This window comes from Molothrus aeneus, chromosome 20, assembly GCF_037042795.1.
Source record: "Molothrus aeneus isolate 106 chromosome 20, BPBGC_Maene_1.0, whole genome shotgun sequence".
Taxonomy (NCBI): Eukaryota; Metazoa; Chordata; class Aves; order Passeriformes; family Icteridae; genus Molothrus; species Molothrus aeneus.
In genome coordinates this window covers 3,383,949-3,404,980 of record NC_089665.1, presented here as the reverse complement: position 1 = coordinate 3,404,980, position 21,032 = coordinate 3,383,949, and the positions used below count along the sequence as shown (strand labels likewise).

Sequence of the window (21,032 nt, the reverse complement as noted above, 5' to 3'; positions counted from 1 at the left end):
TGGGCAAAGCAGGGGTCACCGACTGCAGGGGAAGGGAGCTGGCACCATGTCCCCCTCCCCAGGATGGGAGCGGGTGCACCCACCCCAAACCAGTGCCTGTGCCCCAGTGCCAGCCAGCATCATGGCACTGGACAAAGCTGCCCATGTGCCCAGCGCTCCGGGTGATGGCTCCTGAGCCCCAGAGCTGCTGTGTTTTGGCTGGTGAGGGAACAGGAGCTGTGGGCAGAGCAGGATGTGCACTGGGACTGGCATGGGAATGGGGCACCGAGCTGGGGATGGTGGCACCCCCACACTCCCGGGGGGCCGGGCACGGTCAACACACATCTGTGGGTTTGACCAGGATGAGGGAGGATGCACAGTCACCTTTATCACAGAATCCTGGCCAAACAATGTAGTTTTTGGCATTGAGCAGGACGTTCTGGCACCTGTTGTACCACCACCCCCCGTAGCTCTTGGCGCAGTTCCCGCTGTACTGGTCCTGGTCCTTGTCGACTGTGCTGAACTTCATGTTGTCATGAATGCCCCCCTTCTTGGGGTGGTAGAGGGTCAGGTAGTCATCCCCATCTCCAGAGTGCCTGCCCAGCCTCAGGGGGTACCCGCTGGCCTCGCTCTCCACTCTGAAGATGTCGTACTCGGCGTAGTGGGTGACGTTGGCTTTGTCGCGCACCACGAAGCGCACCTTGTAGGTGCCCTGCTGCGTCAGCAGGTGCAGGTACTCGGTGCCCAGCCAGTAATCGCTGTGCACATTGCCAAAGCCGTACTTGTAGGTGGTCCAGGATTGCTTCCACGTGAGCTCGGTGTCGTGGGAGTTTCTCTGCACCACGGTCCAGCCCTTGCCCTCGGTGTCCATGTCGCACCAGACCACGCGCGGGGGGGACCGGGCGGGCTGGATCACGTACACCCCGCTGGGGCTGCCCTTGCGCAGGCGGCTGCAGTCCGGGGGGAACCCTGAGGCTGCAGCAGCAAACACGGGGTGGGGGAGAGAGAAGGTCCATTGCTGCGTTGGGATTTCAAGGTTAACCTCGGGTCCCTCCCCTGCAGATTCCCTCACCTCTCCTTTCCCTCCCCTTTCCCTCCCAGCACTGTCTGTCAGTCCTGGCATTCCAGAAGGGCACTGAGTGATTGGCAGATCCAAAGGATGCCCTCTACCCCTGGGGGGCATTGGGCCATCCAGGTGTCCTTTGTCCCTTTGTCCCTCCCCTCCTGTCCCTGCTGGGTGCCTCCCTGCCCCTTCCCTGCCCCTCTCCCCGGGGTTCAAAGGAGCAGCAACCACAGGCTCAGGGAGTTCTGTTGGAGCTGGTGCTGCATTCAGAGGCTGTGGGCCAGAATAAAGCTCTGGATCCAAACCCTCCATCAGAACCGACTCCTTTCCTTCACCATCCCCTTAAAGCTTCTCCACAGAGGGAAACCTGAGGAGCAGCCCCTGTTATGGGGGGAAGCTCCATCCCAGCAGCACCAGAGCTCCTGCAGGCCTGGACTTGTCTCTAGTGCCCAACTGCAGCACCCAGGCAGCCAAAAGTGTCTGTGGGGTGAAACACCACACACCCAGGCAGCCAAAAGTGTCTGTGGGGTCAAACACCACACACCCAGGCAGCCAAAAGTGTCTGTGGGTGAAACACCACACACCCAGCAGCCAAAAGTGTCTGTGGGGTGAAACACCACACACAGCCAGCCAAAAGTGTCTGTGGGTGAAACACCACACACAGCCAGCCAAAAGTGTCTGTGGGGTGAAACACCACACACAGCCAGCCAAAAGTGTCTGTGGGGTCAAACACCACACACCCAGGCAGCCAAAAGTGTCTGTGGGGTGAAACACCACAGTGCCACTGTTTGGTTCAGCACCAAGGGCCAGACAAGATCAGGCACGTCTCGTCAGGCTATATTGGTAATTATTCCAGTAGTCCATGAGTCTGTCAGGACAAGGAGCTTCTGGAGATGGGTGAGGACTCAGGAAAACAAGGAGTGGTTCTGTCTGTGGCTTTTCCACTGGCTTATCCTCAGGGAACCTTCAGCCTCTGTAACAGCTCTGGAACCTATTTCTCATGATTTGCTGTTTCATATGGAGCCTCTTGCCAAAGAAAGAAGGGTGAAAAAAATCTCAAGGATTGCCAATTATGTCCTCAAAGTATGTCTGGCCCATATACCCTTGATATACTGAGCTGCAGCTCTTGCAGGGACCAGAAGTATCCAAATGTTCCACTGGATGAGGATTTGTAATGAAAATTTATGTTTTCCCTGGGGCTCATGGCATTGGATAAGAAGGCTTAGTTCTACCTTCATCTTATAGAGGTCTCTTCCCCCAGCTTGTTATAATTTATCTGATCTCTCATGACTTATTAGCCAAACTAATTTGCCATCTAATTTGTTTTTCTTGGTTTGTGTCTGACGGGAGACAATTTGCTGTGGGTAATTGCAATTCAACCCACGAAACTCTGGGGTCTTGCAGGTACTGTAATCGTCCCTTGAAGGGAGGAAGGGGATGTTTCTAATCCAACAAGAGCTCAACAAATAGCTAGGAGGATCTCTCCTGGAACTGAGCCTCACGAACACGGCACAGCAATCCTTCCAAGCTGTGGTGTTTTGGCACAGCAATCCTTCCAAGCTGAGGTGGTTTCAAACCCTGTTGGTTTCAGCGTGGACCCACCAAGGGGGTGAAGGTGACGTGGCAGGAGCCAGGCTGTAAAAGCTGTGGCCCGGGGGTTGTGTGTGTGAGGAGTTCCTGTGCTGTGCATCCCTTTGGGTGTTTGCCCCCCTTCCCTGGCACAGAGCAGCCCTGAGTGTCCCCCTCTGTGCCCCTCTGTGCCCCCTGTCCCATACTCACCGCTCCGGGGGCTGGCCGTGGGCACGGCGGGGCCGGCGCTGGCGCAGAGCAGCAGCATTGCCACCACCACGGTGGGCAGCAGGACAAGGTCCCGGTGCAGCCAGGGTGTCCCAGCCTGGAGCCCTGGGGAGGAAAGTGCCCATCACTGATGCTGGCAGGGGTCTCTGTACAAATCACCAATGGGACAGCACTGCTGGGAACGTGCCTTGAGCTGTTTCATTTTCCAGCATCAGTCTCATTCCATGGTTATGGCAATGGGAAGATGCCAGCAGCTCACATCCCAGGCAGCAGACCAAGAATTTAATGTTACAACTCACTTTATAAGTTTTTTGACTAATCACACAAAGCAAAAGCACATTGACAGTAGTTCTATCCAATCACTATAAGCACAGGTACCTTTGATTAAACAATGCTTGCTTATTTTGAATACAATAGCTACTTCTAAGCTTTAAAACACAATGCACAGAGCTCCATTATTAAGCTTCAACCTTCTTAATATCTTGCTAGATAAACTTTTCTGTAGCTTAGAGAGTTATTCTAGACAAGTGTTAATACACAGATCATTGTTCTGTTGTCCTTGCTTTTCTACAGTTTAAATATTCTGCTGACCAATTAATTCTCCTGACCAATCTCATGGCTACTGCTTAGCTCTAATCTTAGTTCTACTGCCTCTGGGGCCTACCTTTTGCAGCTTTCCCAAAACCCTCTGATTTTGTGGATTCCCACACATCCCCACAGCTCCTACTGCACTGCTCCCGAGCAGACAGGAGGAAATGCAGAAACCCAAACCCTGCGTGCTGACCAGCAGCCCCCCTTTGCTCCCTGCACTCCCTCAGCTCCTGGGGAGATGCCACCGTGCCTGGGGCAGGATCCCTGAGCAGCCACACATGCCACATGCACTGGTCAAGCAGGGAAGGGACCAAGGAGAAGCTCAGGTCTCCACATTAACCCCCCTGGACAGGATGTTGGAACACATGGCCCAGGTAGCCTGGGGCAGGCACAGGCTGGCACTAAGTGTGTGTGTTGTTTGGTGCTTTGCTCTGGCAGCCCTCCTGCTCCCAGGGAAGCTCACAGCTGCTGTCCTGCTCATCATTCTCTGTGCATACTCACCCCGTGAGGTCTCATTTGAGCCCAGCACCACACTGGAGTGAGGTGTAGCTGAGCAGGAAACTCACCCATCACGACACACCCAGCACAGCCACGCAGAGCAGGAACCCAGTGGAGCACCCTCCCATCAGAGCTGTCCACGCTGCCTTTATAGGCACTGCACACACCCACGTGTGCTCACACTCATCATTTCTCGAGGCACAAGGAGGCACTTGCAGATTGTGGCTGGAGCAGTTTCCAGATCCCATGACGGCACAGCTGAGGGGAGGGACACGTGTGCTTCCAGCCAGAGAGTGCAGAATAACCCCCTCCATGCTGAGGAGTTTCAGTTATTGACTGTCCCTACATAAACACTACATGTGAATTACACACTTGGAGCCAAATCCAGAGAGCTGTGATCAAAGTGAAGTGGAGAGACCCAGCTTTTTAAGGATATACAGAAACCAGCAAAGCAGGAGAGGTCTGTGTGACCAGTCCTGAGTACGACCTTGGAAAGCTGAGGACAGGTCCTTAAGAGAGCTGCCCCCTCACTAACTCTCCACTGGCAGGTTTTAGGATCAGTCACTGGGCTGGAGCCAGTGTCCTGCAGGCAGAGCTGCAGTGTCCCTTGGCACCCCAGGCTGCATGCTCTGAGCCAGGGCTCCAGGTAACAAACAGGGGTCTGTGGGTCCCCAGTCCCTGTCTTTGGCCTGCTGAGTCCCTACAGATCCACCTTCAGTCCTAGAAATGCTGACCAGGAGTTTCTCTGTCTTCTGGATCAAAATGCTCTCTGGACAAATGCTTTGGGAGGGCTCTTCCTCCTGCCAGAGGGTCCAGGAAGCTTCATAAGCTTTTCAAGTCAAATTTTAAGATAAAGACGTGGCCCTTCTACCTTCATCTTCTCTGTTGGTTTCTGATCAGACTTTTTTTCATGGCATAGCTTCACATGTGCTCTTCACAGCAATCCAGGGTCAAGCTGAGGTTCCCACCAAACTTTCCATGCTGTGGGAACCAAGCAGTGCCACTTGCAGGCCTTGATGGACAGTGGCATCCTCCAGACCTCTCCAAGGTAATGGATCCCTGGTAAGGGATTCCTGGATTGAGAGGACGAGAGAAAATAGTCAAGTTGTAGTCAGTAGTCAATAGTCAACTCCTCAAGTTGCACCAGGGGAGTTTTAGATTAGACATTTGGAAAAATTTCTTAATGGAAAAGGTTGTCAAGCACTGGAACAGGCTGCCCAGGGCAGCGGTAGAATCACCATCCCTGGAAACATTCAAAAAATATGTGGATGTGACACTTGAGGATGTGGTTTGTTGGTGAACACAGTGATGCTGGGTTGACAGGTGGATTTGCTGATCATAGATGTCTTTTCCAACCTTAATGAATCCATGATTTTTTGATCTGGTTCCATCTGAACCCTTCAATGTCACCTGTGCCAGCTTGGTGAGAGGCTGGGAGCCAAGGAGGAGAGGAGGAGGAGATGATGAGATGAGATGAGATGAGATGAGATGAGATGAGATGAGATGAGATGAGATGAGATGAGATGAGATGAGATGAGATGAGATGATGAGATGAGATGAGGAGGAGATGTCTGTCCTGCCAGGTCCAAGCACAGTAGAAAGGGCTGAGTGTGGGCTCCATGTGAGGCAAACACAGCTGGATCCAGGATCCTTGATGAAGGGACACAGGGCAGAGGGCAGGGCTGGAAATGTGCTGTGGCAGAGATGGGAGCAGTCCATCCAGGAAATAAACCATCCACAAAGATCCATCCAGAAAAAGTGAACAGAGAGGGGACTGGAGTCCCCCTTTGTGCTCCCAGTGTGGCTCAGGTGAGGACTGGAGCTCTAGGGCTGAGTTTAAAGTGAGTTTAAACCTCACAGGCCATGGGGAAGGTCCTGGGTGGGACAGACCACCAGCCACGAGGGCCATGGCAGCTGTTAACCCTGAAAGGGCAAATCCCCCCAGCGGGGCTGGCTGTGGGGGCCCAGCACTGAGATGTGAGGGCTGGGGAGGGGGTCTGCAGAGAACTGGAGACACAGGGTATCCAAGATCAGGAGGATCTCGGGGTTTGGCCTCAGTGCCAAAACAGTGAAACTTGAATGGGCTCTTTAGGGTCACATCTGGGTCAGTTGTGAATGCCAGGGAATGGAGGTCACATAACTTCTCTTCCTTTTTCTTTAAATCTTTTTGTCTTTGAACACACTCAAGCTGATTTTTTAAAATCTAATTTCCCTTCCTTCCCCTTGTGTCTGTTGGCTCTCATGATTTCCAGTGCACCTTCAAGGAGAGTCACAGAATCACAGGGTGATGGAACAATTTAGGTTGGGAGGGATTTCTGGAGGCCATCTGGTCCAAACCATGCTCAAGCAAGTCCTTGTCCAGTAAAGTCTTGAACACCCCTAAGAAGAGAAATCCCACAGCCTCTCTCTGGGCACCTGTCCCAGTATTTGATCAAGCTCATGTTGAAGCAAAGTTCTATTTCTAACTTGAATTTCCATGTTCCAACTCAGATCCATTGCTTCCCATCCCACCATCATGGACATCCTTGAAAAATCTCCATGTTCTTTGTGTGCTCCCATAAGGTGGTTGCTGTCAGCAATGGAACCCCTTCTGAGCCTGCTCTTCTCCAGGAGGAACAAGCCCAGATCTCTCCAATTCTCCTGATGTGTCCTGAGCTCCAGGGCTCCAGTCAGCCTGGTGGCCTCCAGTGGCCTCCAGACTTGCTCCAGTCTGTTTCTTGCAAGGGAGGTCCAAAGAGGACACAGTGCCATGAAGAGCCTGTCTCCACCTGCTCCTCACCCTTCCACAAGGCAGCTCTAGGCAGCCACGAGATCCCATCTCAGCCCTCTCTTCTCCAGGCTGGACAAACCCATCTTTCTCAGCATCCCCACAGATCTCCTGCCCTAACTGTCCTGGTGCTCTTAGCTGGATCCTTCTGGAGCTGGAGCTGAAGCTGCTGCTCTGCACAGGGACCCCACACAGCCCTGCAGCTGCTGTCTCACTGTGGAGGTGAAGAATCCCTTCCCTCACCCTCCTGGCTGCATTTTTCCAGATGCAGCCTGGAATGCAGCCACAAACAGAACTGTGGCTGTTCCAGAACCAAACATTGACCAAGGCCAGGCTGGACAGGGCTTGGAGCAGCATGGTCTAGTGGAGGGTGTCCCTGCCCATGGCAGGGGGATGGAAGAAGATGGTCTTTGAAGAAAGATTTCTCATTCAGAGAAACACAGAATCCTGGAAAGGTTTGTAAAATGGTCTCACTTGGAGCCCCTCTCTGCTCTAGGAGCACTTCCACCATGGAAGATCAGGATGAGCAAAGCAGGCAGGGGAAAGGTCACAGAGAGGATTTCTCCAAACACCCAACTCTATCCTGGGCCCCAGCTCCTGTTCAGTGCATTTCAGAGAAACACAGAATCCTGGAAAGGTTTGTAAAATGGTCTCACAGAAAATGCCAGACCTTTCTTTCAAATCTTTCTGGCTGCTGGGCTGCAGGAGCCCTCCTAACTCAGAACACTGCAGGCACCCATCCCAGGGAAAAGGGAGGTCTGGCATTTTCTGTACACATCCATGGTGTGAGTGCTCCTAGAGCAGAGAGGGGCTCCAAGTGAGACCATTTTACATCAGTGGCACTTCATGATGCCCAGAACTCCCTTGAGATTGCTGCAAGGGCCACCATGGTGCCAGGGGGGCCACGGTGGGTGTTGCACAAGGGCAGCGTGGCAGTGGCAGGGCAGGGGTGTCAGGAGGACTGGAGTGGACCTTGGTGAAGTTCAGGGCTCAGTTTCCCAGAGCACTGGAGTACCTCTTCCCTGAAGGGTCTGTGGGGTTCCCAGGGGCTGCTGAGCTCAATGTCAGCTCTGAAGGGAGTGATTGACGCCTGATGTTTGATTTCCATCCAGGAGGTGAAAGTCACCTGGGTGTTTACTCACCAGTTGAGCTCTGTGGAGATGCCCCAAGAACGTCATTCCCTGGGGAAACACTGCACACTGAATTGTGGTCATTTCAAAGCGTTTGCTTATTGGCACCAAATTATTTGCTTTGCCTCTGGAGAAAGCTCTTCACCTGTGAGACTTCATTGCCTGAGGACTGATCACTTGATGGTGGAGAGCAAATAAGCCCTGAGCCACTGGTCCTGCTGCCAAGCAGAGGACAAGTGCAGAGCTTTGGGTCTCATGCCTCCACCCCCTCACCTGCCCAACCCTATAACTTTCAGGCTGGACACCCCTCCAGCCAGGCCAAAACCACCCAGCTCTGTGCTCCACAGGTCCCCACAGAGACAGCATGGGTGAGTGTAGCGCGGGATGGATGGGATGGGACGGGATGGGATGGGATGGGATGGGATGGGATGGGATGGGATGGGATGGGATGGCACCTCTGTGTGTGCCTGCAGCTCACAGGGTGTCCCAGCACTCTGCTGTGGGGTCTGTCCTCCCCACACCCTGGATATCCTGGTGCTGGGCCCTTGTCTGTGCCTGCTCTGCTCTGTGCTGAGCCTGCATGCTCTGCTATTTCCAGGTTGTACCAGTGTAGCCCTGGAGCACCACACAGACCAATTTACAAGTTTTGTATTTACCATTCTTTGCAATTTTCAGTTCTCCAAAGAAAGTGTTAAATACTCTAGTGTAGAAAAGGGATTTTTTAGATTTTCCTGCTGAATGTGTGATATTGAACAGGTACCCAGATCTGGAGTTCAGATGCTCAACGGCACATTGTTGTCCCCAGCACAGCACCCACGAGAGGCTGATCCTCCTTTGCATCTCCTTCCTATGCAGAGTTTTCATGACCAGTCCCAGGGGAAGGGCTGGAGGCAGGGGGGAGCATTTCTTCCCTGGGGGCCTCAAGGAAAAATGTCTTTAAACATGTCCTTAAACACAACACATCCAATGTTATGTAGGAGCTGAGAAGTGAATCAGTTGGAGTGAAGTGTGTTTAAAAGACTTGCTGTAAAACTGTAACCAGCACGATAGGTTGGGATGTCTCTGAGCATCCCCAGAATGGGGTGTTTGTCTCTAGGGTGGCTGTGATTCCACACAGTGGTTCCAGGCTGCCATCCATGATCATTTTCCTTCTCAGGCATCCCAGAGAATGGTGCCAAACCCAGGTACCCCTGGGAAATGCAATAGGTGTTGGCTCTGCTTGGTTTTGAACAGTGAGGGTTCACACCGGTAATCTGCCAGGTGAGCTGTGAGTGTCTTATCAGGAACAGAATTCCCCATGGGCAGGCAGCTCCACAGTGTCCCACTCCTTAGGAATCAGGACAAACTTTCTGTTATTTTACTTAGCTTGAATACTGCAGAAAGTGTGCTGGTTTTTCCTAGTGCTCTGACCAGTTGTCCTCATATGGAAACCTTGAAGCAGCCACACAACCAACATAACCACAGAAAGGGCATCATTTACCCCAGACCCACTCTGATCCTGGAGGCTGTGCTGCCTTCATTTGCCATGCTGCTGGCACACACACAGCCCTGCCTGGGGCTTGTTCCCACCCCAGGGTCCTGCTGCCCACAGCCCCAGGGCAGTCCCAGCTCAAACCACTGCTGAGGGCACACCTGGAGTGCTGTGTCCAGTTCTGGCCCCTCAGCTTGGGAAGGACATGGAGGGGCTGGAGCACATCCAGAGGCTGGAGAGGGGCTGGGAACACAAACCCTGTGAGGAACCCCTGAGGGAGCTGGGGGTGCTCAGCCTGGAGAAAAGGAGACTCAGGGGTGACCTCATCACTCTACAGCTCCCTGAAAGGTGCCTGTGCTCAGCTGGGGCTGGGCTCTCTCTCCAGCAGCACTGACAGACACAGAGGACACAGCCTCAGGCTGTGCCAAGGGAAATACAGGTTGGATATTAGGAAAAAAGTTTTTTACAGAAAGGGTGATAAAGTTCTGGAATGGCTGCCCAGGGAGGTGGTGGAGTCCCCATCCCTGGGGGTGTTTAACAAAGCCTGGATGTGGCACTGGGTGCCAGGGTTTAGCTGAGGTGCTGGGGCTGGGTTGGACTCGATGATCTTAAAGGTCTCTTCCAACCTGGTCATCCTGTGAATTCTGTGATTCTGTGAATTCTGTGCCATGGGAGCATGATGGGAGCTGGGCAGAAAGGGGATTCCTCCCTCTGTGTTCACCCTGCTTGTTATGCCTAGTCCCAAGTCTTGAGTTTTATAGGGATTTCTGATTGTGGACACTTTGAGTTTGGACAAAGTTTTGGCACTTCTTTGGTCTCAAATACCACTACAGCAGGTGCCACCACTAATGACTCCTGCTAATGTGTACAGGAGAGCTCATCTAAATGAACTCATCTACATGGGGCTCATGGCTCTGAGGGAGCTCTACACAGAGTTTCATTTTCCTATTTTACTCTGAATGGGGTTAGTGGCTTTCCAATAGAAGATTTCTGATCTCTTTCTTCCAATCCCTTCCCATTTCAGCTACCCAGGGCCTTTGTCTCCTGCTTTTGACCTGCCTGCTGGCCCTGGCAGCATCTTTTCCTGATGTTGACATAAGGAACTTGTACCTCCTCAATGGCACCATGGATGACATTATGAATGCTCCCCCAGAGCCCTCCCAGCTTGGTAAGTATGGCCCTGCAGCAGGGAGAGGCTAACAAGGTCCTGATCAGTCAGATCCTACAGAGCCTACATCCTCACCAGCCTGCCCATACCTCTGTCACACCAAGGAAGGACTAAATACTGATCTGAGTGTCCTACTGGAACAAGAGTAACCTTAGGGTGCCCCTCTGCTTGCTGCCTGTCTCACCTCATGCATGGCATGAAGTTCTTCTGTCCATAAGGGACAGAAGAACAGCCCAAAGCTCAGAGCTCACAGCATCCCATGAGAAAGGACAAATTGGCAGCAAGGCAAGCCCAGAGTCTTGTGGGCCATGTGCTCTACCTTGGAGAAGGGTTAAAGATGGTCCCAGTGTGTTTTGAGATCATGGAGGAGGTGAGACAGTGCCAGCTGAGACTGGAGGCAGGGAGGTAGGGAGCAGGTATTTGAGGATGTCACCTGAGCAGCTGCAGGGTGAATTGTCTCTTGTAGAGACGGGACAGGAGTGGCTTTTGTGATTTCATAAGCCTGTGACTGATCCTTGTGTTTTACAGCCATCAGTGGATACAGAGATTTCCTTGCATTAACTCATTCTAAACCACCCTCTCTTCCAGCAACATCCTTCAAATTCCCTTTTGAGCAGACACCTCTCCCAACTCCTGGCACCTGAGCCAGTTTTCCTCTGTCTGCTCTCACATTTCTTCCCTCCCTCTTTAATCCCTCTTCTTCCCAGGTCCCAGCTGCTGCTGCTGCTGCACTCTGACACCCATCTTCCCAGTGCTGCCACCACCTTTAGGGGTTTTCCCCTGCACAGTATGCCCAAATCCCTTCCACCATAAAAGCATCAGCCTGACTCTAAGAACCATGTAAATTCCCTCAAATTACCAACGTGCTGATACCTGAAATTGGTGAATTCCTCTGGAATTAACACCAGTAACAGAAAAATATCATCTGTAGAAGATTCAGCTCTCCTAGCAGGCTTCTGACATGTCCACTCCCCACACTCACTCTGTCACTGACATATTTTCTGAAAAATACTTTTGCCAGGATTTTTCTCCTGAGAAGCTGAAACCCTCAGAAAAGAAATGTAAACTATAACTATCTGATGGCTGTGGTATGTGGTCTGGAGATGGTTTATCAACATGTGCATCTTTGATTGGTCTCATGTGAATTGTTTCTACTTGATGACCAATCACAGGTCCAGCTGTGTTGGGACTCTGGTCAGTCACAAGATTTTATTATTCATTCTTTTCTAGCTTTCTGATGTCGCCTTTCTCTTTTCCTTAGTATAGTTTTAATATATAATTTTCTTTTAATATAATGTAATCATAAAATAATAAATCAGCCTTCTGAAACATGGAGTCAAGATTCCCATCTCTTCCCTCATCCTGGGGACCCTCAAACACCACCACACTCACTCCTGTCTCCTGTGTTACTTTAGATGATGGTGATGGACACGTCCGGCAGGCCAGGGACATCGCCCACCACCCACCAGTGAGCCATGGTGAGTCTCTGCATCTCCTGGGGGCTTCCACCATCACTGGGCTCACCAAGAGCTCTCAGACAACTCTCCCATGTCTTACACCTGCACTGCCAGGAATATGTTGATTTTCTGATGGGCTGCAGAGGTGCCACAGCTACAACCTCAGGGGACTCTGCTGCCAGCTGTGTCCTGGGCTCAGTACTTGATGAGGGGCTTTTGCATGGGGAATTTTCCACAAAAAGGTCCAAACTGGCAAGTGATGCCTCATTACTGGGAAGTGGTGATTAGTCACTTCCTATTTTCAGTACACAGTTGGATGTGACAGAATTACTGAGCTGGCTGGGTCAACATTAACCCCTAAGGCCACAGATAGGTCCTACCTGGGTGGGGACAGCTGGTGACAGAGGTACAGAAGTGGAGCAAATTCCTTCCCAGCAGTGTGTAGGTACACTCAGTTGTTTGTTGTATGAGGTGCAGACACTCTGGGGCATGGAAAGGCCATAATCAAATCCAACAAGACAGGAAGTCTCCAAAGAGCTACTTGGGTAGGGCCAAAGAACAACAATGGCTTTGCCCTGTTGAGGTCCCAAGGGCTGATTTAATTGTTAGAGATATGGATGTCACAGCCACCCTCTCTCTGGGGCAAAGCACTAAACCTCTTGTGCTGTACCAGCAAGTGACTTTGTCCCCCAGATTTGCATTTGTCTGTGGTGATGCATCATCTGCACGACACAGGCAAATCACTGAGGCTCAGCCCAGCCTGCATGGGGGTCCCTGGGTGACAGAGATCCTGGCTTGGTCTCAGCAGACATTTTCACAGTGTGTCCCCATCAGTTGAATCCTGTCTTAGGAAGATGTGAAGCTCAACTCTTGTGATATTCACATACTCTTTGAACAGAGAGAGACATAATTCTGTCTCCCAGGGTTTTTCCTGGGGAAGGTAGTGAGAAAGCCCAGAGAAAGAAGGGAATTAACACAATCCTTATCTCCGCTTGCTGCTCCTGTTGTTTGGCACATGTGGGATGTGCTATGGAGATTGTTTACTGAAAGGGATTTGTTACTTGGACTTTGTTGATGGTTGTTTGGACTGTAAGACCAATTGGATCAAAGCTGTGTCATAACTGAAAGGGTCATGGGTTTTTCTTTTGTATAGTGTAGTGTAGTACAGAGTATAGTATAGTATAGAATAGTAATAATATAATATAGTAATATTATATCATATTACTATAATATAATATTACTATGTTATATTATTACTATAATAATAGTAATATATTATATATTAATAATATATCATATATATTATAATATATCATTATATATTATATTATATTATATTATATTAATTATAATATAATATATAATAATATAATATTATTATATATAATAACATCGTATAGTGTAATATAATACAGCTTAATAAGGCATTTGTTCAACCTTCTGAATCATTGGAGTCAGAGCACATTACTCCTGCCTCGAGGGCGCCCTGATTTGATAAAGTCTTACACTGACCATGCAAGAGTTTATCAAATCATTGATCATGTAATATTTTTATTTACTCCTGTGAGCACATGGCAGGAATACAGCCTAGGAATGTGTGTGCAAAAGGATTCAGACACAAAAGAAACACCCCACTCTCAGGGGGATTTAATAACCAGCTCTTGTTTCCAGCGTCAGGGTGGCCCAAGGACTGCAGTGAGATCCCCCGGGGAAGCCACAGCGGCGTGTACATCATCCAGCCCAAAGGGCTGCACCACCTGGTGGTGTACTGCGAGATGAACGTGACCCACGGGGGCTGGACCGTCATCCAGAGGAACCAGAGGGACACCCCTGTCACCTGGGCAGAGGCCTGGAGCACCTACAAGTTCGGCTTCGGGAACGTGCGCACCGAGTACTGGCTGGGCACCGAGTACATCCACCAGATTGCCAAGCAGAAGGTCTACCAGGTCAGGTTTGTCATCCAGGACTCTGCAGACAACCTCAGCTTCGCAGACTACAACCTGTTCAGCGTGGAGGACGAGGAGCACGGCTACCGCCTGAGGCTGGGCTCCTACAACGGCACAGCCGGGGATGCCATGACCTCAGACAATCCCAACAACATGCACGACAACATGAAATTCTCCACAAAGGACCAGGACCAGGACACTTACAGTAAGAACTGTGCCTACAGCTATGAGGGAGGGTGGTGGTACTCATCCTGTTACTCCGTGCGGCTGAATTACAAGGGGGGCCTGACATGGGGCAACCTGTGCAAGGGGAACTGCAAATCCTCTCTTATCCTCATTAAACCAGCTTCTTATTGTTAGTGCTTCCTCCTCCTCCTCCTGTCCACAGTGGACACTCTGCAAAGGCTCTGCACGGCCAAAGAGTGTGAGCCTCTCTGGAGCAGAGCGAGGAGCACAAGGGTAGCAGGGCTTTAATGAAATGCCACTTTACAGTCCCCCTCTCCAATTGCAGACTCCCCTCTGCTCAGCTCCGTTCCCTGTGCTTGCCAATGATTCCTTGTTATTATGGTCATAATCAAGAATTAAAAAAACACTGATGAAATTTGTGGATTCCACATGTACCTTCCCTATAAGAGGAAAACACACAGCCCTGGAGTTACATCAGAGTTTCCTTGCTGTCTCCAGAACTCACAGAAAGCAATGCCCCAAATTTCCATGTACTCTGAGCCTCTCTGCAGTGTTTGATAAGGCATCCAATAAACATGCTTGCTTGAGCTCATTCTTCAGTAATGACATCTGTTCTGTACCTCTGATCTTCTCCCCCGAGACCCAAGAAATCCCATGTCAGGAGCCAGAACTGGGGTCTTGAGGTTTATCATAGAATCACAGCCTGGTTTGGGTTGGAAGGGACCTTAAAACCCATCTCATTCCAAACCCCCTGCCATGGGTAGGGACACCTTCCACTAAACCAGGTTACTCAGCCTGGAGAGAGAAAGCCTTGAGTGTTTCTCAGGGATGTAAGAAAATTAAACCCAGTTACACTATGATAAAGACCCTGTGATCTGCACAGCATAGGGAGGGGATCCACACAGCAGAGCAGCTCCAGGATGGATTTGTGTTGGCTGGAAGACCAGCTGTCGTGTGCCAGGGTCAGAAGCTGGAAGAGAAAGGAGACATGGCTGTTAAAGGGGTCCTGGAATTTTTCTTCTAGGTTTCTAAATCCCTGCAAACATTTAGTGACCCTGTGGCAGCAGTTCCTGGTCCCAGTGGGGCAGCTTTCCTTAGGGGACAAAGGGGCTGCACAGACATGCCATGACAGGGTGACCCAGGGACAGGGTGATACCGTGACAGGGGGCCCCAGTGACAAGGGTGCCCTGGTGACAGGGTGTCCTAGTGACAGGGTGTTCTGCTGACAGGGTGATCCGGTGACAGGGTGTCCCAGGGAGAGGGTGATACAGTGACAGGGTGTCCCGGTGATACGGTGCCCCAGGGACAGGGTGTCCTGATGTCAGGGTGTGCCAGGGACAGGGTGCCACAGGGACAGGGTGTCCCACAGCTCCCAGCTCTCCTGAGCCAGTGGCTAACACGGCACCAGGCTGTCCCAGGCTGTCCCAGGGCGGTGCAGGGCAGCGAGGAGTGAAACCGTGGTGGCGGCAGGAGGGACTTGGTGTGCGGGACGTGCCCAGAGGGCTGCGGGTGCACAGCGGGGAGCACAGGGTGTGCACTGAGGGTGCAGGGTGCCCAGAGCAGGGCGCAGGGTGCACAGAGAGGGGAGCAGGATCCGTGCAGTGGGGTGCAGGGTGTGCACAGCGGTTGCAGGTTGCCCAGAACGGGCGCAGGGTGTGCACAGCCAGGAGGGAGCAGGGTGCTCACAGGGGGGAAAAGGTTGCCCAGAGCGGGATGCAGATTGTCCACAGTGGGTGCAGGTTGCCCAGAGCGGGGAGCAGGATCCGTGCAGTGGGGAGCAGGGTGCCCACAGTGGGTACAGGGTGCCCACAGCGGGTACAGGGTGCCCACAGTGGGTACAAGTTGTGCACAACTGGGAGCAGGGTGCTTACAGGGGGTGCCCAGAGCGGGGAGCAGGGTGCCCAGAACGGGGTGCAGGGTCCGTGCGGCGGGGAGCAGGGTGCCCACAGTGGGTGCAGGTTGCCCAGAGCAGGGAGCAGGGTGTGTACAGGGGGTACAGGGTGCCCAGAATGGGGTGCAGGATCCGTGCAGCGGGGAGCAGGGTGCGCACAGAGGGCTCGGGTTGCGCGCAGCGGTGCAGGGTGCGCGGAGCGAGAGCAGCGCCCGTGTCCCCGGCGGGAGCGGTGCGGGAGCGGTGCGGGGCGGGATCGGTGCGGTGCGGGAGCGGTGCGGTGCGGGAGCGGTGCGGTGCGGGATCGGTGCGGTGCAGGAGCGGTGCGGGATCGGTGCGGGGCGGGATCGGTGCGGTGCGGGAGCGGTGCGGGGCGGGATCGGTGCGGTGCAGGAGCGGTGCGGGATCGCTGCGGTGCGGGATTGCTGCGGTGCGGGAGCGGTGCGGGGTCGCTGCGGTGCAGGAGCGGTGCGGGATCGCTGTGGTGCGGGATCTCTGCGGTGCGGGAGCGGTGCGGGATCTCTGCGGTGCGGGAGCGGTGCGGGGTCGCTGCGGTGCGGGAGCGGTGCGGGATCGCTGCGGTGCGGGATTGCTGCGGTGCGGGAGCGGTGCGGGATCTCTGCGGTGCGGGAGCGGTGCGGGGTCGCTGCGGTGCGGGAGCGGTGCGGGGTCGCTGCGGTGCGGGAGCGCTGCGGGATCGCTCCGCGCTCCGCTGCGGCTCCTTTAAGACCGGCGGGGGCGGCGGGCGCGGGGCGGCGCGCGCGGCTCCCGGCGGCGGGGGCGGGGGTCCCGGTGCCGGTGCCGGTGCCGGTGCCGATCCCGGCCCATGTCCCGGCCCGCGGCGCCGCCCGGCTCCCCGCGCCGCCTCGGGGCGCTGAGCACGGCGCAGCTCCGGGCGCTGCTGCAGGACGAGCCGCGGCTGCAGCGCGCCGCCCGCCTCTGCAGGAAGGTACGGCCGGGGCCGGGGGGCCGGGGGGCCGCTGTCCCGCCGCCGGCGGGGTCCAGCCGTGCGCCACTCGCTCCTCCGGGGCTGTCCCGGTGCGCAGGGCGGAGCTGCCCGCGGCCCGGAGCTGGCACTGCGGGGCCGGGGACCTCCCGCCGGCCCCATCGCCCGCTGCCCTCATCCTGACACCCGTCATAATCCCGGGGCTCCGGAGGAGCCGCAGAGCCACCGGCGGGGCGGGGGAGCCTCCGCCCGGGCGTCCCGACCGCGGCTGCGCGGGGCTCCCGGTGCGAAACCTCGGGCCACCAAAGCCAGGGCCACCAAGGCCCGTCCGCTGTCCCCCGCATCCCGAGATGTGCCGAGGCCCCGGCCCTTCGCCCGCCCTCCAGCCCGGTCTCGTTTTCCGCAGCCGGGATGAGCCCCGCGCCCTCCCGGCTGCGCTGCGGAATCGGGCGCGGGTTATTGTGGAATCGCCCTCGGCCCCATTCCCTGGGTGGCCCCGAGTGCGGGCGGGGTGTGCGCAGCCAGGGGAGGGTGCGTGTCCCTTCCGTGACATCCTTGTCCTCTGCCGAGCGCTTTCCCTGCGGAGATTGCTGCGGTCGGGTTTAGCCTGGAGGCTGCGTAGCCCGGCTGCAGCCGCTGCATTCCCCCGGGATGTGCCCCCTTCCCAGGCAAAGCAGAGGATGGAGACACTGCAGAAAAAGGGGGTTCAGCCCCGGACGGGCACTGCCCCCCGCCCAGCAAGGTGCTGGATCTGACTGGTTCTGCCCATGTCTCTCATTGCTGACACACACACGGCCCCAATCCCATTCCCACAGTTCCAGAGTCTCCAGCTGGAGCGGGAAATGTGTTTGGCTTCAAATTGCACCCAGGCCAAGGTGAATCTGTCCCTGCGCCCGCGGCTGGAGGATGGGAAGGCTTCCCTGGCCATCAAGTACCAGGAGCTGCAGGAGATCCGAGAGGCCTGCTGGGACAAGCAGCAGCGCCTGGGTGAGTGGGGAGCAGCCCATGGGCTGAGGCACATCCACAGCAACCCCTGTTACTATGAGGCTCCAGGTGGGCTCAGCATTCTTGACCCTACCCCAGGGAGATGGTTCAGCCGTGATCAGGAGTGGTGGGGGATGATGCTCCCTGTGAAACAGCACATCCTTAGCTGGGACCAGCCATGGAATCACAGAATCATTTGGGTTGGAAGGCACCTTAAAGATCATCTCATTCCATCCTCTGCTGTGGGCAGGGACACCTTCCCTAGAGCAGGTTGCTCCAAGTCCAACCTGGCCCTGAACAATTACAAGGATGAGGCATCCACAGATTCTCTGGGCAACCTGTAGGATGGAAGCTTTGGTGTGCAGGTGGCTCCAGGGGTGTGTTTGGGGGGGTTTCAGTGCAAGGGGGGGGGCAGTGGATGCTTGAGGATGGGAAATTCAGCACCCCCAGCAGAGGGGGTATCAAAGGGAAGGTTGGCAGCCCCATCCCCTTGTGACACACAGAGGTTTACCTGGAGAAGTGGAGCCCACAGAGCGCCCTGGGCCATCTCCAAGCCAGGCTTGATGCCTCAGAAGCAGAGTCAGAGGTGAGTTATTGAGACCCCTGTGCTGTCATCCCTTCCTTACCAGGGCCACGGGGTCCTCTCCATGCCCTCCCATGTGCCAGGGCCTGCAGAAGAGCCCAGGCTCCAAGGGGTGCTGTCCCACTGCCCATCCCACAGGCCCAGATAAAGCAGTTCCTGGCCCAGGAGCTGCCCCTCGAGTCCTTCCTGGAGTCCTTCTGCCAGAGCCGCACACGCTCCCACGTCTGCCGGACCCAGCTGGAGAAGCTGCAGGAGCTGCTGCAGAAGGAGCAGGTGCAGAAGGACCAGGTGGGCAGGAAGGACCCTGCGGGGTGCCCAGGTGCCCCAGCTAGCATGGCACCAGCCCGCCTTGCCCCCTTGCAGAGCGGAGCAGCCCCCAAAGCCTTTGATCTGTCCTACGGCTTTGTGCCTGCCGTCCTCATCCCCTCGGAGGCCGCCGCGCCCTTTCCCGTGCCGGCTGCACCTCCCAAGCACCATCTCCCAGCCCTGGCACAGCAGCCAGCATCTCCCTGCTCCGAGGTGCCCGGCCTGGGCTCTCCCCTGCGCCCCGTCGGACCCGTGCCCGTGCTCAGCGCCCAGCCCCGGGAGCAGGAGCCGCCGCACCGGTAGCGGGGCACGGTGGGGATGGCCCCGCTCCTGCCCCTCCCGGGGCCGGGCAGCAGCACCGAGGGCAGGAACAGGAGGGCTGGGGGTGCTGTGGGCACAGCTCCGAAGGGGCTGTGGGGTGGCACATGGGGGAGCTCACACAGGGATGGAGGAGCGGGGTTGGAGCAGAGGGTCCTGCATTGGGGAGGTGCCGGGGGGAGGGCTCTGCATCCACAGCAGGAGGAATGGGACAGGAACTGGGGGTGGGTGGCTTGTAGGGGTGTCAGTGGGCTTAGCTGGGAGGGATAGCCGGGAAAAGGCACAGGAGCACTGGGTGTGCCACATGCTTCCTAAATAAAGCCTCTTTCCATGCTCTGTGTGTGCTCTTTCTGTGCTCTGCCCCTTGCTCTGGCTATGAACAGCAGGATGAGACAGGAAAGGGTTTCCAGGGGGCACTTGCCAGGCTTGGAGGTGACTGGCAGCCAAGGAGAGCCCTCCAGCCTGAGGAGCCCCCAGAGCTTTCCTTGGCACTTGGCTCAGGACATCACTGCCCTGGGGCAGTTGAGAGCTCCTGCAAGGGGTGCAGAGCCTGCCATGAGTGTGTGCTTCCCTCAGGAGAGGTGCCAAGGACCAGTTTGGCCCTGCACATGGGGAAGGTACCCAGAGATGCCTCGTGCCAGCAGCAAAGCCCTCACCCCATGGAGGGTTATACCCCGTGGCCAGCTTGGGCTTGCTTGTGGTGATGTTTGCAGGGGTCCCAGGACAAGGGAAGAGATGAGAATCTTGACTCCATGTTTCAGAAGGCTGATTTATTATTTTATTATATATATTATATTAAAATAAAATTATATATTAAAACTATACTAAAAGAATAGAAGAAAGGATTTCATCAGAAGGCTAGCAAAGGAAGGAAAGGAATGGAATCTTGTGGCTGACCAGAGAGTCTGAGACAGCTGGACTGTGATTGGCCATTAATTACAAACAACCACATGAGATCAATCACAGATGCACCTATTGCATTCCACAGCAACAAATAATTATTGTTTACATTTCATTTCTGAGGCCTCTCAGCTTCTCAGGAGAAAAATCTTGTCAAAAGGATTTTTCATAAAATATGTCCGTGACACTTGCTCACAGCTTGGCAGCCACTGCTCACATCGGCCTGAACTTGTGTGGGATCTCATCCCTTTCCCATGCCAGCTCAAAGGATGAGATTTGCCTTTCCCATCCCCTCAGGGGCCACTGTGCCCTTTGTCATTCCTCACCCACCTCCCCCATCCCAGCAGCCCTCACTACAAAGAGTGGCAGGAGGCCTGAGCTCTCAGCCTGCTCCACCCCAGGCCCCTCTGTTCCTTTCCTTGGGATCACACAGTGGATGGTGAGTGCAGGGCTGCTGTTCCCCATCCCCTGGTTCCTCCAGCTGCAGCCTCCTGGTGTTTGTTTCCTGCTGTGGCATGTCCATTGTGCTGGATTTAGCTTTTGGGTTGGTTTCAGACTCTTCTTGTGCTCTCAGAGCCTGTCTGGCTCTGTAGAATTCTTTTCCTCTTTCCCAGCTGCCTGCCCAACCTGCATCTTGTCCCTGCTATGCAGACTGCTTGGAAATCATCCCAAGCAGCAGAAGGCCCTGGCTCAGGCCACAAGCCACCCCAAAATACAGGTCATTATCTTGCGGTGTCTGATCACCCTCCCCTACTGAGGCTACCTGGCCTTATGCCAAACATCAGCCCTCATTTATGGCTAATATTTCATTATTACCAGTTAAAGCAGCTTTAAAACTGGGATAAATAGGGGACCAGCCACTGTGCCTTTATTGCCATGTGAGGAGGTGGTAGTCACTGCAATATTTGGAGTTTCACAAAGCACCTGCTGCTTTCCTGAGTCCCACTTTGGGCTCAGCCTGGCAGTGAAAGGCCTGTTTGCCAGCCAGGCTCTGTGCTCACCAGGCAGTGCTGGTGGGCTGCCACTGCCCTGCCACAGGGGACCAGGCACA

At 54.5% G+C, this 21,032-nt stretch overlaps 3 protein-coding genes across 6 annotated transcripts; 2 read left to right on the top strand and 1 right to left on the bottom strand.

Moving 5' to 3' along the window:
• Positions 1–313: 313 nt before the first annotated feature.
• Positions 314–4,000, bottom strand: LOC136565256 (fibrinogen-like protein 1-like protein). Its single transcript, XM_066563757.1, has 3 exons — positions 3,997–4,000; positions 2,822–2,944; positions 314–954 (listed from the first exon to the last, which is right to left on the bottom strand). The coding sequence occupies exons 1-3, from the start codon at positions 3,998–4,000 to the stop codon at positions 314–316; spliced, it is 768 nt and encodes a 255-aa protein (XP_066419854.1).
• Positions 4,001–8,189: 4,189 nt separating this feature from the next.
• On the top strand, positions 8,190–14,227 carry LOC136565255 (fibrinogen-like protein 1-like protein). Its single transcript, XM_066563756.1, has 4 exons — positions 8,190–8,193; positions 10,321–10,464; positions 11,880–11,942; positions 13,593–14,227. The coding sequence occupies exons 1-4, from the start codon at positions 8,190–8,192 to the stop codon at positions 14,225–14,227; spliced, it is 846 nt and encodes a 281-aa protein (XP_066419853.1).
• Positions 14,228–16,731: 2,504 nt separating this feature from the next.
• On the top strand, positions 16,732–19,414 carry VPS37D (VPS37D subunit of ESCRT-I). 4 transcript variants are annotated; one of them, XM_066563491.1, is made up of 5 exons: positions 16,732–16,893; positions 17,706–17,877; positions 18,378–18,460; positions 18,596–18,730; positions 18,821–19,414. In XM_066563491.1, the coding sequence occupies exons 1-5, from the start codon at positions 16,771–16,773 to the stop codon at positions 19,064–19,066; spliced, it is 759 nt and encodes a 252-aa protein (XP_066419588.1). In that variant the 5' UTR covers positions 16,732–16,770; the 3' UTR covers positions 19,067–19,414. The 4 variants fall into 4 exon arrangements, with proteins under 4 accessions (XP_066419588.1, XP_066419587.1, XP_066419586.1 ...); XM_066563490.1 differs by having other exon boundaries at positions 18,596–18,745; XM_066563489.1 differs by having other exon boundaries at positions 17,760–17,877; positions 18,596–19,414.
• Positions 19,415–21,032: the final 1,618 nt, after the last annotated feature.

Bases quoted from the DNA above. Each gene is read 5' to 3' on its own strand.
- LOC136565256 (XM_066563757.1), bottom strand. The intron at 955-2,821 runs GTGAGTATGGGA...TTGCTGCTGCAG, and splicing joins CACGGCCAGCCCCCGGAGCG to CCTCAGGGTTCCCCCCGGAC.
- LOC136565255 (XM_066563756.1), top strand. The intron at 10,465-11,879 runs GTAAGTATGGCC...GTGTTACTTTAG, and splicing joins CCCAGAGCCCTCCCAGCTTG to ATGATGGTGATGGACACGTC. The intron at 11,943-13,592 runs GTGAGTCTCTGC...TCTTGTTTCCAG, and splicing joins CCACCCACCAGTGAGCCATG to CGTCAGGGTGGCCCAAGGAC.
- VPS37D (XM_066563488.1), top strand. From the start codon at position 16,771: ATGTCCCGGCCCGCGGCGCCGCCCGGCTCCCCGCGCCGCCTCGGGGCG. The intron at 16,894-17,705 runs GTACGGCCGGGG...CCATTCCCACAG, and splicing joins CCGCCCGCCTCTGCAGGAAG to TTCCAGAGTCTCCAGCTGGA. The intron at 18,461-18,595 runs GTGAGTTATTGA...CCCATCCCACAG, and splicing joins CCTCAGAAGCAGAGTCAGAG to GCCCAGATAAAGCAGTTCCT.